Source organism: Cephus cinctus, unplaced genomic scaffold (genome assembly GCF_000341935.2).
Source record: "Cephus cinctus unplaced genomic scaffold, Ccin1 Ccin1_scaffold0255, whole genome shotgun sequence".
In the NCBI taxonomy this organism is placed as follows: domain Eukaryota; kingdom Metazoa; phylum Arthropoda; class Insecta; order Hymenoptera; family Cephidae; genus Cephus; species Cephus cinctus.
In genome coordinates this window covers 263505-275608 of record NW_014332968.1, presented here as the reverse complement: position 1 = coordinate 275608, position 12104 = coordinate 263505, and the positions used below count along the sequence as shown (strand labels likewise).

General features: G+C 40.1%; 1 protein-coding gene across 3 annotated transcripts in view; it reads left to right on the top strand.

Moving 5' to 3' along the window:
* The window catches only part of LOC107265923, a 199863-nt gene that overhangs the window by 18560 nt on the left and 169199 nt on the right, over positions 1-12104 (top strand). The window contains exon 1 of one of the 3 annotated variants that reach the window (XM_025083182.1): positions 715-831. The exons of the other annotated variants lie outside the window; for them this stretch is intronic. Within the exon in view, the coding sequence (XP_024938950.1) occupies positions 823-831 (9 nt within the window). The 5' untranslated portion in view covers positions 715-822. Of the gene's footprint in view, positions 1-714; positions 832-12104 lie in introns of those variants that run through there. 3 annotated transcript variants of the gene reach the window in all.

Genomic DNA, 12104 nt, shown 5'->3' with positions numbered 1-12104 from the left:
ACCAGCACCACCGACTACACCCTCGTATTACCGGCAGTTTGTATTCATTTACGAGCGGTGGAATTTACCTTACGTTTTTACGGGTTTTGGCTGGCACGGAATATTTTTATGGACGTCGGAAAGGCTCTATTTGTTTGCATTCGTTGGGCAATTAATCTTAATCTTTGAAGTTCCTCACTTGCTTAAAGTTGACCTTACTTATGGGCAAAGGCAAATTGCGCAACACAGAGCACGTAACCAGGAACAGACCAAATCCTAAAGTTAAGACACTCCCTCCCTTTCACCGGCCGAATTTTCATGGGTTCGTGACATCGCTGTCTGCCTATGATTCTGTGGTGTTGGCAACTGCGACGCAGAGGTATCGCCGTCGAAGGTTTCGCCGCACGAAGTCGCGTCGAACCAAGCCGGCCGAAACTAGCTAGGCAGCAAACAATTTCCTGAGATTAATGGCCAAAATACACGTTAGCAGCAAGTTAATTAATACGCCATATTTACATAGACATTAGACAAACAGGTTGATTTGAAAGATATACGCCGGTATAGTTAGGCTGGTGGCGGCAGTGGCAGCGATGGTAGTGGTAGTGGCAATGGCAATGGTGATGCTGCTAGCGCGTACGACAAGGGAGGGTTAGCGTGCTGTTGTAAATACGGCTTGTATTCCTACAGATAGGACTGTGATTCATGGAGGACAGCCAGCACGATCTATAGATTCAGCCCGATACCGAGACATCCCCCTGACTCTATGCACGCGAACCGACCATACGTTTACTCGGGATAAGGCGCGGCCAGGATACACGGAATTCTTCTAGGAGCTAATGAAACATGAAAAACGTCAGTATGCTTGCCTACTCGTCTGCCTATCCCGTCGGCTACCACTTTCTCTCCCTCAGGTATTCTTCCAACAACCCCAATATTTTTATTCTTGATCGCTCCAAAATTTCACTCTCGCTCTCTTCCTATCTTTGCGCCTATTGCACACTCTGCTCTCCCTGCCATGTTTCTTCGCATCATGCTTCTCTTATCAGATACACTTGCAAATTGGCCTGCGACCAGCGTGAGTAATCGGTGTCCTCGTAAGACACTGGCGAAATTATTCTGCCTGCTAGCGTATAATAGGTCGGAACAGTGGCAGCGATTTATTTTTATTCTCTCTGAGTTTTCGGATAAATTTAAATTAGTACAGCTAGTAGTCTAACTTCGCAGGAGGATTTCTTGTTAGCGCCAAGAAAAATACGTCGGCGAATGAACGCCGAAAGCATGGTACGTTTTGTTACGAAGAAGAAATTGTTCCAATGAGCGATGGATTTTCTTGGCTTAACACACCTCTTCCCTCTCTCATCTAAGTCTAAATTCGTTTGCTGTTATGCATTATCCCTTCAGTTTTCCATATTTGGCTGATTGCTGACGCGCACCTTTCAAATGTTCTGATTACTTCCATGGTAGTATCGGAAAGTGAAATTGCCCGATATATATTAGAATTGTAATGAAAGTTGGTATTCAAAATACGGAAAGCATATACGGAACATTTTGGACATCGCATGAACCTTCGTAATGGCCCGTGCTATTTCCATGCGAGCGTTTCCATGTAGCGTGCTTGTCTCTTTGCGTTTCCTTTGAAATAACGGATCGGCAGAAAGGAAGTAGGCACGTCCGTTATGGCGTGACGCTGAAAGGCGTGTCTGCCGTGTCGGCAGTCAATCACTTAATGTTTCATTAGGCACGCACACGCCATCTCCATACGTCGGTCACTCTTAATAGTTAATTAGTAATTACAGTCGCATCGAGTTTCAACTAATCGCATGGATAGTTTCTCCGTGAAAAAGTCGCTCAAGAGAATCGAAAAGGAGTCTGCGGAGGTCGAGGAGAATTTCGGAGAATTTCAGGGAGGAAGCGGTATTATCGAGGCTCAACCGATTTATCCCAATGAGTTGGCGGAGTGCACCTCATGAAAAGTCATTAGGATTCGTAAGACGCGGAGCATGGAGAAGTGAAGAGGAAAAGAGAAGGAAGGGGGGTTAAGGAAAGGACAAGGGAGCGAGAGAGCGAGAGAGCGAGAAAGAGAGTCCCGCGGAAGCAAAACGCGTCGCGCCGTTACGAACACCGGAATAAAAATAATGGTCTACGTCGGACCGGGTCGCGCAGTTTTAATTGGCTTTTTAATGTCTATGCAAATCATATTCGCAATGTTAAGGCGCCAGCTATGGTCTGTTGCGTGAAAGATTTACCGCGCTATAAAACATTTTACACGCTCTCTCCTAGTTTGTCTGCGGGCTGCTCAGATACGCAGTTTGATCCTTCCAGCGCCATTCAGCAAACACTCCCGCGCAAGCAAACACACTGGAACAGTGAATACTAAGAATATCCGCCAGCAATTTTCCTGCTGCGTAGAAAAATCTTGGGAACAATTGAAAAACTGAACCACCGAGTCATTGAGCCATTGAGTCACCGAGGATTACTAGCATAGCTCATAGATAGTTGGTACTAACTTTTCTCTCGTCTAGCTCTTCCAATTAGTATGCTTTTTTTACTTTCTTAGTTTTACGAAATCTTTAAACGATTGTGATCTTGTTACGACAATTGTCCGTATGGAGGTCCTATATGGAAAGCTTTGTTCCGCCGCATTGCAGTCAGTCTCGTTAATATTGTATTCGCATTCAGAGCATTGCATTCGAGCTTCGAACATTAAGCGCGGCAGTAGGGCGAATGGGAGGTTTAGGGGTCCGTTGTGTTCGAAAGTAATATCTACATTACGCCGCATTAGCGTACTCTGGAATTATTGATTTTGCGCGAGCGTAACATACGGAGTAAATGTGGTTACTGTTACTTTAATCATTATATTTGAAATAAAATACGCATGCTATTCGGTGCTGGATAATATTTATATACCGGATATTGATAATTAGAGCTGTGCTTCGACAGAAGCTTTCTCACTTTTCAATTGTCCGTCCATATTTTATATAAATTGTAATCAAGCTTTCTCTGCATAGTTGAAAAATAATGGGAACCCTGAAAAACTTCCAAAACAATTTTTGCACCGAGTACGAAGTAGCTGTGCCGCTTGATTATCTTCCCATTTTACCCTTGGTCAGCTCTTACGCGGTGGGGTCATGGATTGAGAAAAAAATAACTAAATGAAAAATAATTATCTGGAAGGTTAACCGAAAACTACTGAATTTATTTTATCACACAAAGCTATTGGAAACAAAATCCACCGACGGATCCGATTTATTATAGAAAAAAAAAATTGGCGACGAGGAGTGTGCTTCTCTATCTTTTTCTTATTCTAGTCTCTAGAAGAAAGAAAGAGATAGCTGGAACTACTTTTTAGGTAGGCTAGTGAAGTGGATCTGCACTCCTGACAGTCCTACTGCAATAACTTTACTGCAGGATGTTGCAGAGGTCTTTGGGACGCCCTTCTTGATACTAGGGGGTATCAAAATGATTCCTTCAATCTGGTAAGGACGGTGGGGAGCTCAGACAGCTACTAATACCAATGACGTTCGGGTCTGAGCTTTTTAAGGATTAGCGTTTGGTGTTTGGTCGAGAGATAACGATTTTTGTTGTCCCGAAGTGTTAACGTAAGAATTTTGATTTAATATCTAATTTGACATTTTTATTAGACTATATACGTTTACAGAAATACGCTCAATTTTTACAAGAAGATCTGCAAATTCCGTTAGAAGATATCCCTTTACAAAATCGCTATGATATGTGGTACCAACATGACGGTTGTCCCTCTCATTACGCACGAGTAGCAAGAGAAACGTTGGATTCTCGATTTCCAAACCGATGGATTGGACGAGGCGGAACTGTTTCATGGCCAGCACGCTCGCCTGATTTAAATCCACTGGATTTCTTTTTATAGGGTCTACTAAAAGAGTCCGTGTACATGGATGCTCCACCAACAGTTGAAGATACGCGTCAGCGTATCATCACGGCATATACGAATATCACCTCGGATGTACTTATTAGAGTTCAACATTCCTTCAGAGCTCGTTTACAATAATGTATCGACGTAGACGGCCATCATTTCGAACGTTTATAAGATACAGGTATTCTGCTTCCATATTTTAGTTTTATAAGTTTTTTCTGCCCTTGACCTTGAATGACCTTGGAATAATTATAATCGCTGAATTCCTACTGAAAGGGACTATCACTGTAGGTATTTAAAAAAGGGTGGTTCTATTTAAAAAAGTCAAGGCGACCTTGATATCTCTAAAAAATGACATGGAAACAAAATTTTTTTTTACATAATGCCAGCCCTATTGTACCATTCAACTTTGTCCTTACCATATTTTACGTATTTATAGAAACAATAAAGATATTTGAGGTGCAAACGTTAGGTGACTCACCCTGTATATAATATTAGGAATTTGAAGGTTCTATTTTCCTTTTCCTTTATCAGCGTCGTTGTGAAAGATCGATAGGGGATTTGAGGAATTCTAGAATTTAAGTTTTCTCAGATACTATTTGCACATCCACAGCGCACTATGCACTCTTATATGTGGCTGATGAGGTATCCATCATAGAGAATGGGTAGTTGGGAAGGAAAAATAATAGAGAATAAGGGGGCTATAAGAGCGGAATGTCACAATATACATATAAATAATGACGATTATATTTTTTAATCGGTCTAACGTAAACAAATCGTGTTCGTGACTCAGTGAGTAGAGTGTCTCACTCCTCACTTGCAGCATCCCGATAATCGCAGGATGAACTCCCATTTCCAGCAGCACCAACTGCGATAATACGCGCACGTATTATTTTTCAAATTTTGTTTACATTTTACGGTTATATCATTATGTTAATTATATTTTCCAGATATTTCAGTAAATATTAACAGTAAAAATTAATTTTCTCTATCCTATTACTGCAATAGTAATTTTTACAAATATTTTTCATGTAAAATTTTCACTCGTTGCAACCGTATTTATCGCAAGAATATATTTACTCCGCTGTAATACATGACCTAGCCCAATCCGATTTGCGGACACTGACTTCGGGCAAATGCTTCTTCATTTGTTTTGACGATCCTGATGAAGTAGATCCTATAACATCTTTCGCTGTTGGGGTGGTTACAGTGTTAGTTTCAGGAGACGGGAATCACATCCCTCTCTGCCCCTTCTATCTACGGCTGCGAGCTGCTTCTGCAACCGCATGCCCTCCGATCGTGAAAGCGCTCTTTGAATGTTTCGCGTAGTTGGCTTTCTAGGATGTGTGCTCCAGTCTTGTTGTCGCTCGGCCGTCACTTCGTCTGACTCTTTCGGGCCCCATGGTAATACAATTTTGCTGAATTCTCTCGAAGCCGCTTCTCGCGAGGAAAACTTGTCAAGGTTTTACCAAGGCCTAATTAATATTCTCTAATTGCCTTAGGGGCCTCATGTGGAAGCCTCATAGGATTTTCCAAGGGATGGTCATGCTTTTTAATTCAGGCCCTTTGAGAAGTAAATGTTGAGGACGTTTAAAGTCTAAATATTGAGGGCTTTTAAACGGTACAGGGTAGAAATCACAAACATTTTCAGGAATGGGCCGTATCATGAGTCTCTCTTTATAAAAGGAAAAGTTTGAGAAATTAAAAAAAATGTTTATACTTGTCCGCGTCAGTCATCGTTTGCTGATGTATGAAAACTTACATCAATGGCAACAGTGAACGTAATGTATCTTATAACTAGCATCATGCAAAAATTAATTAAGTTAAGTTTGCCCATTATGTCAAAAGGGAAAGTTTACACATATGTATGTTGCGACATTGCTCCATATATAATCAAGATGAAATGCTTCAAATAAAGTGTTTTTGTAATTGTAGCAAAAAAGATGGTTGAAACTTATTTGCAAATGTATAAAAATGCTTGGAAAAATCATAAAGAATTCTTCCATAGAGGCATAAGTAGTTGTATTAATCATTTTTTTTTGTGTGGAAGGTGGAAATGCTTTTTACGCACACCGGGGATCGGTAGTGTGGGACTCGTCCAAAAATTAATCCTACCCACTAAAACCACCTCCTCTTTCGTCTTCCCATGACCCCGGAAACCGCGTTAGCATTACTTCAGGGCTATGGGCTATATCACGCCTTTCGTCGGTGTCCTCCTGGTCGTCCTCATGGGCAGCTCAGGTTTTAGGAAAACTGGGTCTCCAGTCGCTCTCTCTCCTCCGAGTTGTATTAATCATTCAAAAATCATTAATATATGTTACTTAATGGAAATTGACTCCCGTATTCCAAGTATAACTGGGCCCTAAATACATTTACCTATCAAAAGGTTGAATAAAATTTCGCCATGGGAACTTAGAATTCCCTTATCAGGGCTCTATCTAGTCAAATATTATTAATTCATATACTTGGTACACTGACGAAGCCTGATTGGGCCCTGAATTAATTGTCTTATCAAGGCTTTATCAATTGATGCCGTAGAAACTTAGAATTTCCTTATTGGAATCCTATCTAACAGAATCATTATGGATTTATAGCGTTGGTACCCTGATCAAGCACGACTGGGCCCTGAATTTACCTACCAAAAGGTCGAATTAAATTTCACCATGGAAATCTAGACTTCTTTTACGGGGTACCTAACTGGCAGTGTCATGGAAGTCCCTTTTATGGCATCCACGTTGAAGCCCCACGAGACCCTATGTTAGGTTAGGGCATCCCTGATAATTTTCCTCACGGGTTAATGAACTCAAAACACAGAAGAAACGTTCCCCATAGGAAAATCAATACAAATTCTTATAATAAATTCAGTCCAACGCCACGCGACATGCTCCGTGACTCATCTGGTTCCACGACGTAGACAAAATTCACCTATTTTGTCACGTGGATCAAAAAGCCTGGTCGCAATATATTATATATATGTACAGGGTGTTTCTTTTATCTCTGCCACCCGAAATAACTCGGTAATTATCGATATAACAACAAAATGTTTCAAACAAAAGTTGTACGGTGTGGAGGGGGCCACCAAATGCGACCAATTTTTTTTATTTCGGTGGAGGCGTTGACGCACAGTGAAGGTCACCTTCACTTTTTTAAACAGAATGGTACATTTTTTTTTCAACCATCTTGTGGAGCACCTCAAGCCGCATAAAAAAGATTAAGGGGTCAAAGTGGTTCAAGGTCATTCATGGTCAGTATCGATGATACAAATCTAAATATCTCGGATCACTACTGTGGTATTCTTATTCTCATATGGCTGGGTCTGGAAGCAATACACTGGGGAAAAGATTTAGAACAATTTATTTAATACTCCACGTCTTACACTGCTACTCGTACTCTCGCACGCGTTACACTGCCGCGTGGCGCTGCCCTCCGTCGGTGGCCTCGCTTAGCTCACTCTTTGCCCGCCACCTACTTACACTAGCCACGAGACGCTACGCACCCTACACTACCAAATATTTGATAGTCATCTTCAATGTCCTTCATAAAGAAAAATCGAGTGGACTTAAGTCCGGTGATCTAGCAGGCCAGCCTATTCGTGATCCTCGGCTAATCTGCTTATTACTAAATTTTCGGTCGATAGCATTGCGAGCTATCCGTGCAAAATGAGCTGGACAACCATCATGTTGATACCAGAGGTTTTGCCGATCCCACAAGGTTAGATCTTGAAGCAGCACAGTTATTATTTCTTCCAGAAAAGCAGAAATAAAATATAAATTTGAAAATACCAAATGTCTAAAACTAGCAATCCGATCCGAGATATTTGGATTTGTATCATCGATACTGACCTTGAATGACCTTGAACGACTTTGATCCCTTAATCTTTTTTATGCGGCTTCAGGTGCTCCACAGGATGGTTGAAAAAAAAAGATGTACCATTCTATTTGAACAAGTGAAGGTGACCTTCACTGTGCGTCAACGCCTCCACCGAAATAAAAAAAATTGGTCGCATTTGGTGGCCCCCTCCACACCGTACAACTTTTATTTAAAACATTTTGTTGTTACATCGATAATTACCGAGTTATTTCGGGTGGCAGAGATAAAAGAAACACCCTGTATACATATTATACAGGGTGGTCCACGGAACTTGCACACGTATTATAACTTTTAAATGATGCATCCTACAGAAAAATTTTGTATATAAAATTTGTACGGTTTAAAAGATGCATTATGTGCTGCATATCTTTTTTTATTGTGGTGGAGGCGTTTCGGAGATTTCAAGGTCAACGTCGTTTTTTTTTCATTCAATGCTATATTCTTTATACCAAATTGTGAAAGTACGCAGAATTGTGAATAAAAAAGTACTGACCTTTATCAATCGTAAACCTAATAACTAACGAGTAATTTCACTTTGTTTCTTAAAAACTGTCTTGGCGTAATATCGCAACTAACCTAAGTGTTCGAACTGATGTATATTAACATTAACACAGTGATGCAATCTACTAACTAATGATGACACTGAACGTTGAATCGTGTCCGCACTGAGTGTCATGCATGCTTCACGAATACGTTGCTTCATATTCTCAGGTGTTGTCGGTGGTTCATGATACACCGTATCCTTTAATTTGCCCCACAAAAAATAATCTAAAGGAGTAAAGTTCGGTGAGCGTGGAGGCCACAGAAATTGTCCACCACGACCAATCCATTGATTGGGAAAATTTTCTATCCAGCATTTGCGTAACATTACGTGCGTAATGTGCAGGGCATCCATCATGTTGGTACCAGATTTGTGTACAAACATTTAACGCTACATTTTCTAATAATGTTGATAAAGTTTTATTTAGTAAATACGTATATTTTTGTCCCGTTAGTCGACCATCAATAAAATATGGTCCAATCAATCTCTAGCTTGATGTTACGCAAAGACAGTTTTCAAGAAACAAAGTGAAATTACTCGTTAGTTATTAGGTTTACAGTTGATAAAGGTCAGTACTTTTTTATTCACAATTCTGCGTACTTTCATTATTTGGTATAAAAAATATAGCATAAATATATACATACATATTTATAATATTTCGAAACTGATCATTGCATAGACGTGATAATAAGAATCTGTATTATATAGACATATTTTATTGTTTAAAATGGTCACTACAACTCTGGCGTTGAAGATATTTTAACAAATGGACTTCTATGCACCAGTATTTTTTTTTGTGTGCCACGTCTAGAAGTCGTAAAATTCAAAAAGTTTTTCGAAAAACTTTTGGAAGATTATGCCGGTTAGACGTGATTTGCGAAAGAAAATAATTAGCAATCTGATGCAATCGGAGAAATTAGTAGTTTGAAGGCAAGGACGACGACAATAAGACCCAAGAACGAAAACGACGTAAAGAAGACCCAGTCTCCCTCTCTCCCCCTCTCCCACTCTCCTCCCTCTCCACCCTCTCTGCTCCATCTCCCCTCTCTCCTCCCCCCCTCTCTCTCTCGTATTAATACACTTTTGCCTTTAAATTTGAGAGTTTAAAAGTCTTGCTTATTTAGCTCATTTCACCTTCTAAACCCTGCATCATTGTAGTATATGTAGTATCCTTTAATATAACGTATAATCATTCCATGAGTTCGATGTATTTTTTGAAAGGTTGAAAATTGCAAAGTTGCACATGGTTTATCTTGGAATTACTAAAATATATGGCCAAGGAATAAAATATAATACATTTCTTTGCAAAACGATGCAACTACATATTTTCTTTCTACATTAACTTATGGAAGATTTCATAGCGATTGAAGATTTCATTTCGACCTGTCAAGAAAAAAAACACATCGAACTCATGGACGACTTATAGGTGTATGACATATACTAAGCAATATTACTACATAGATATAGAAAAATCCTGCTATATCTATGTTCTTCAACACGTATTTAATATTAAATCGTTTTACTGGCAGAACTGCTCTATGCACTATAAATACTGCTTGCGATTTATATTTGTCTCTCGTAAAAATCGGTAATAATTATTTTCTTTCTTCTTTTGGTTTCAGGTGAGCTAGGCAACTTCATTTCATCTTATTAAGACTTTGGTCCAGAGTGCGTGACGAGTTTGTGGAACGGCATAACAAAGTTAGAACATAGATTAATTATATTCAGACTTGGATAAGAGTAATTATGTATCATGCCATTAAACGTTAACCATTAGCTATGAGCAATTATAGTTATTAGTCTTTAAGAACGCATCCGAAAATCAAGAGCGATTATTTATATTAATATATTCTATTTCGAGACATGTCACTACAGTTTCCATAAATCGACTATAAAATATGGTTAATTTTGCGAGAAAATTGATGCTATTTGGTTATATGTATTGTGACGAAAAATATAACAGAGACAGAAACGAAAATTAGAAAGATACTTCAAGTTACATGATTATATGACACTCCAGCTGTACGTAATCACAGCCGATTTTTCGTCTGAAAAATGACTCTGTACTCTTCCGCAAATTTCCTGAGACTACGTAATACGAAAGAAGCTAGAATTTGCGATATGCCTGATGGGTGCCAGACGCACCGCGGCGCCACGATACGTAAAGGAACTCCCCGGAAAATAGGAAGAGAGGTCTGACTAGCAGGAACGGAACGAAAAGGTATGGTAGAGGGGCAGGGTCGACGCAGATGTTAAATAAGGGAGATACTGAGGAAAAAAGATCGAGATAAAGCAATTGAGACCCATGAAATTCAATGACAGAACACATAATAAATTGGCTCTTTATTTTGTGACTTCAAATAAAATTAACAAATAACAATCCAAAAAGGCAATAATGTTTTGATAAAGTAGAAATAAGATAAATAATTCACGTGATACAAGGTCCTCTACGGGAGAAGTGAGCAATATTAATAAGAGGAAAGTTAGTAATCGGATATTCGGTCGATCTTACACGGAATTACTCTCTATCTGACGTAACAATACGTACGCAAGAAATTAGATAAAAAAGTCATATAATGCAAAAAAGTTAAGATGAGCTAGTGATAGTGATTTGTCGCGAGACAAATGATCCGGAGCACATTGAAAGATTAGGTATCGCAAAAGAAAAGATAGTAACTACCGAAAATTCGTAAAATACGAGAGAACGTGAAAACAGAAAACCTGAACTCATGAGACGCGTGGAACCCACGGATTCGTTTAAAAGTTCTCCTGGGTTACCGAGGCATAATGCGACATTCAATAATACACTTCGAGGATATAGAAAATATCAGCGAACGGCACGGAATCTTTTCCTGGCTGACGAAACGCGAATATCACCTAGGCCGAAACCAGGAGGAACGAAGCGGAATAGATCTATTTAGACCTGCCAATGCACGCGAGTCGAGATAGAAAAGATTTCATAGTTTAGACAAAAGTGCTTACTTTAACGTTACATTTCGATATCACGTGCGAGACAACGACGTAGAAGAAACCGGCCTGACGAGAAATGAATGACCCTTAAAGGGTTCTTTTTCCTACCGTTCGATGCTAGCTCCTTCACGGTAGATCCAGTAGGGCCCACTGAGCCAATCGCCTACATGGACGTCTTCTGTTAATCCGGAGCTTACACGCGAAATGTACGAAACATGCCGATGAAATAATTATCAAGTTTTCGTTAACGATACGAGATTATTGGATTACTATCCGACGCGGTATGATCTTTGACGAAAACAGATATTAACTGGAGCTTTCATATAATCGTTTAGCGATACATCGAAGGATGGTCTGCGAAATCTGTGTTCCACTGGAGTCTACGCATGGTACATTGGCGTACGTTGTCCTTTGCCGAGACTCGGAACGCAGTGACGATTACCTACGCCTAGTACCGTAATTCCTGGATGTCCAGATGATGTCGGATAGATGTATTCGTCCGGTCCTGTATAGACAAGACTGTGGTAGCTCCCTGAACTCCTTCTTCGGTACGCATGCCGTTAACTCTGGGCATCGGTATCGGGACTGACGTGACGATAGTTCGTCCAAGGCCATGCTCTCATCGGGTCAGCTCCCTATCCAGTTCGGGGTCGCTCGTGGCGGAGTGAAGATATCTGGGTGGCGAGATTATATAATCGGGATCCTGGAGATCTTGACCGGCTGTTTTACGTAACGCAATATTAAGGGATGACAGTACGTCTCGCATGATACACACGAAAGTTAATTATATCTAGTCTTATGACGTGAATAACATCACAGTACTTAAATGGAAAGCAGGGATTCCTGAGAGGG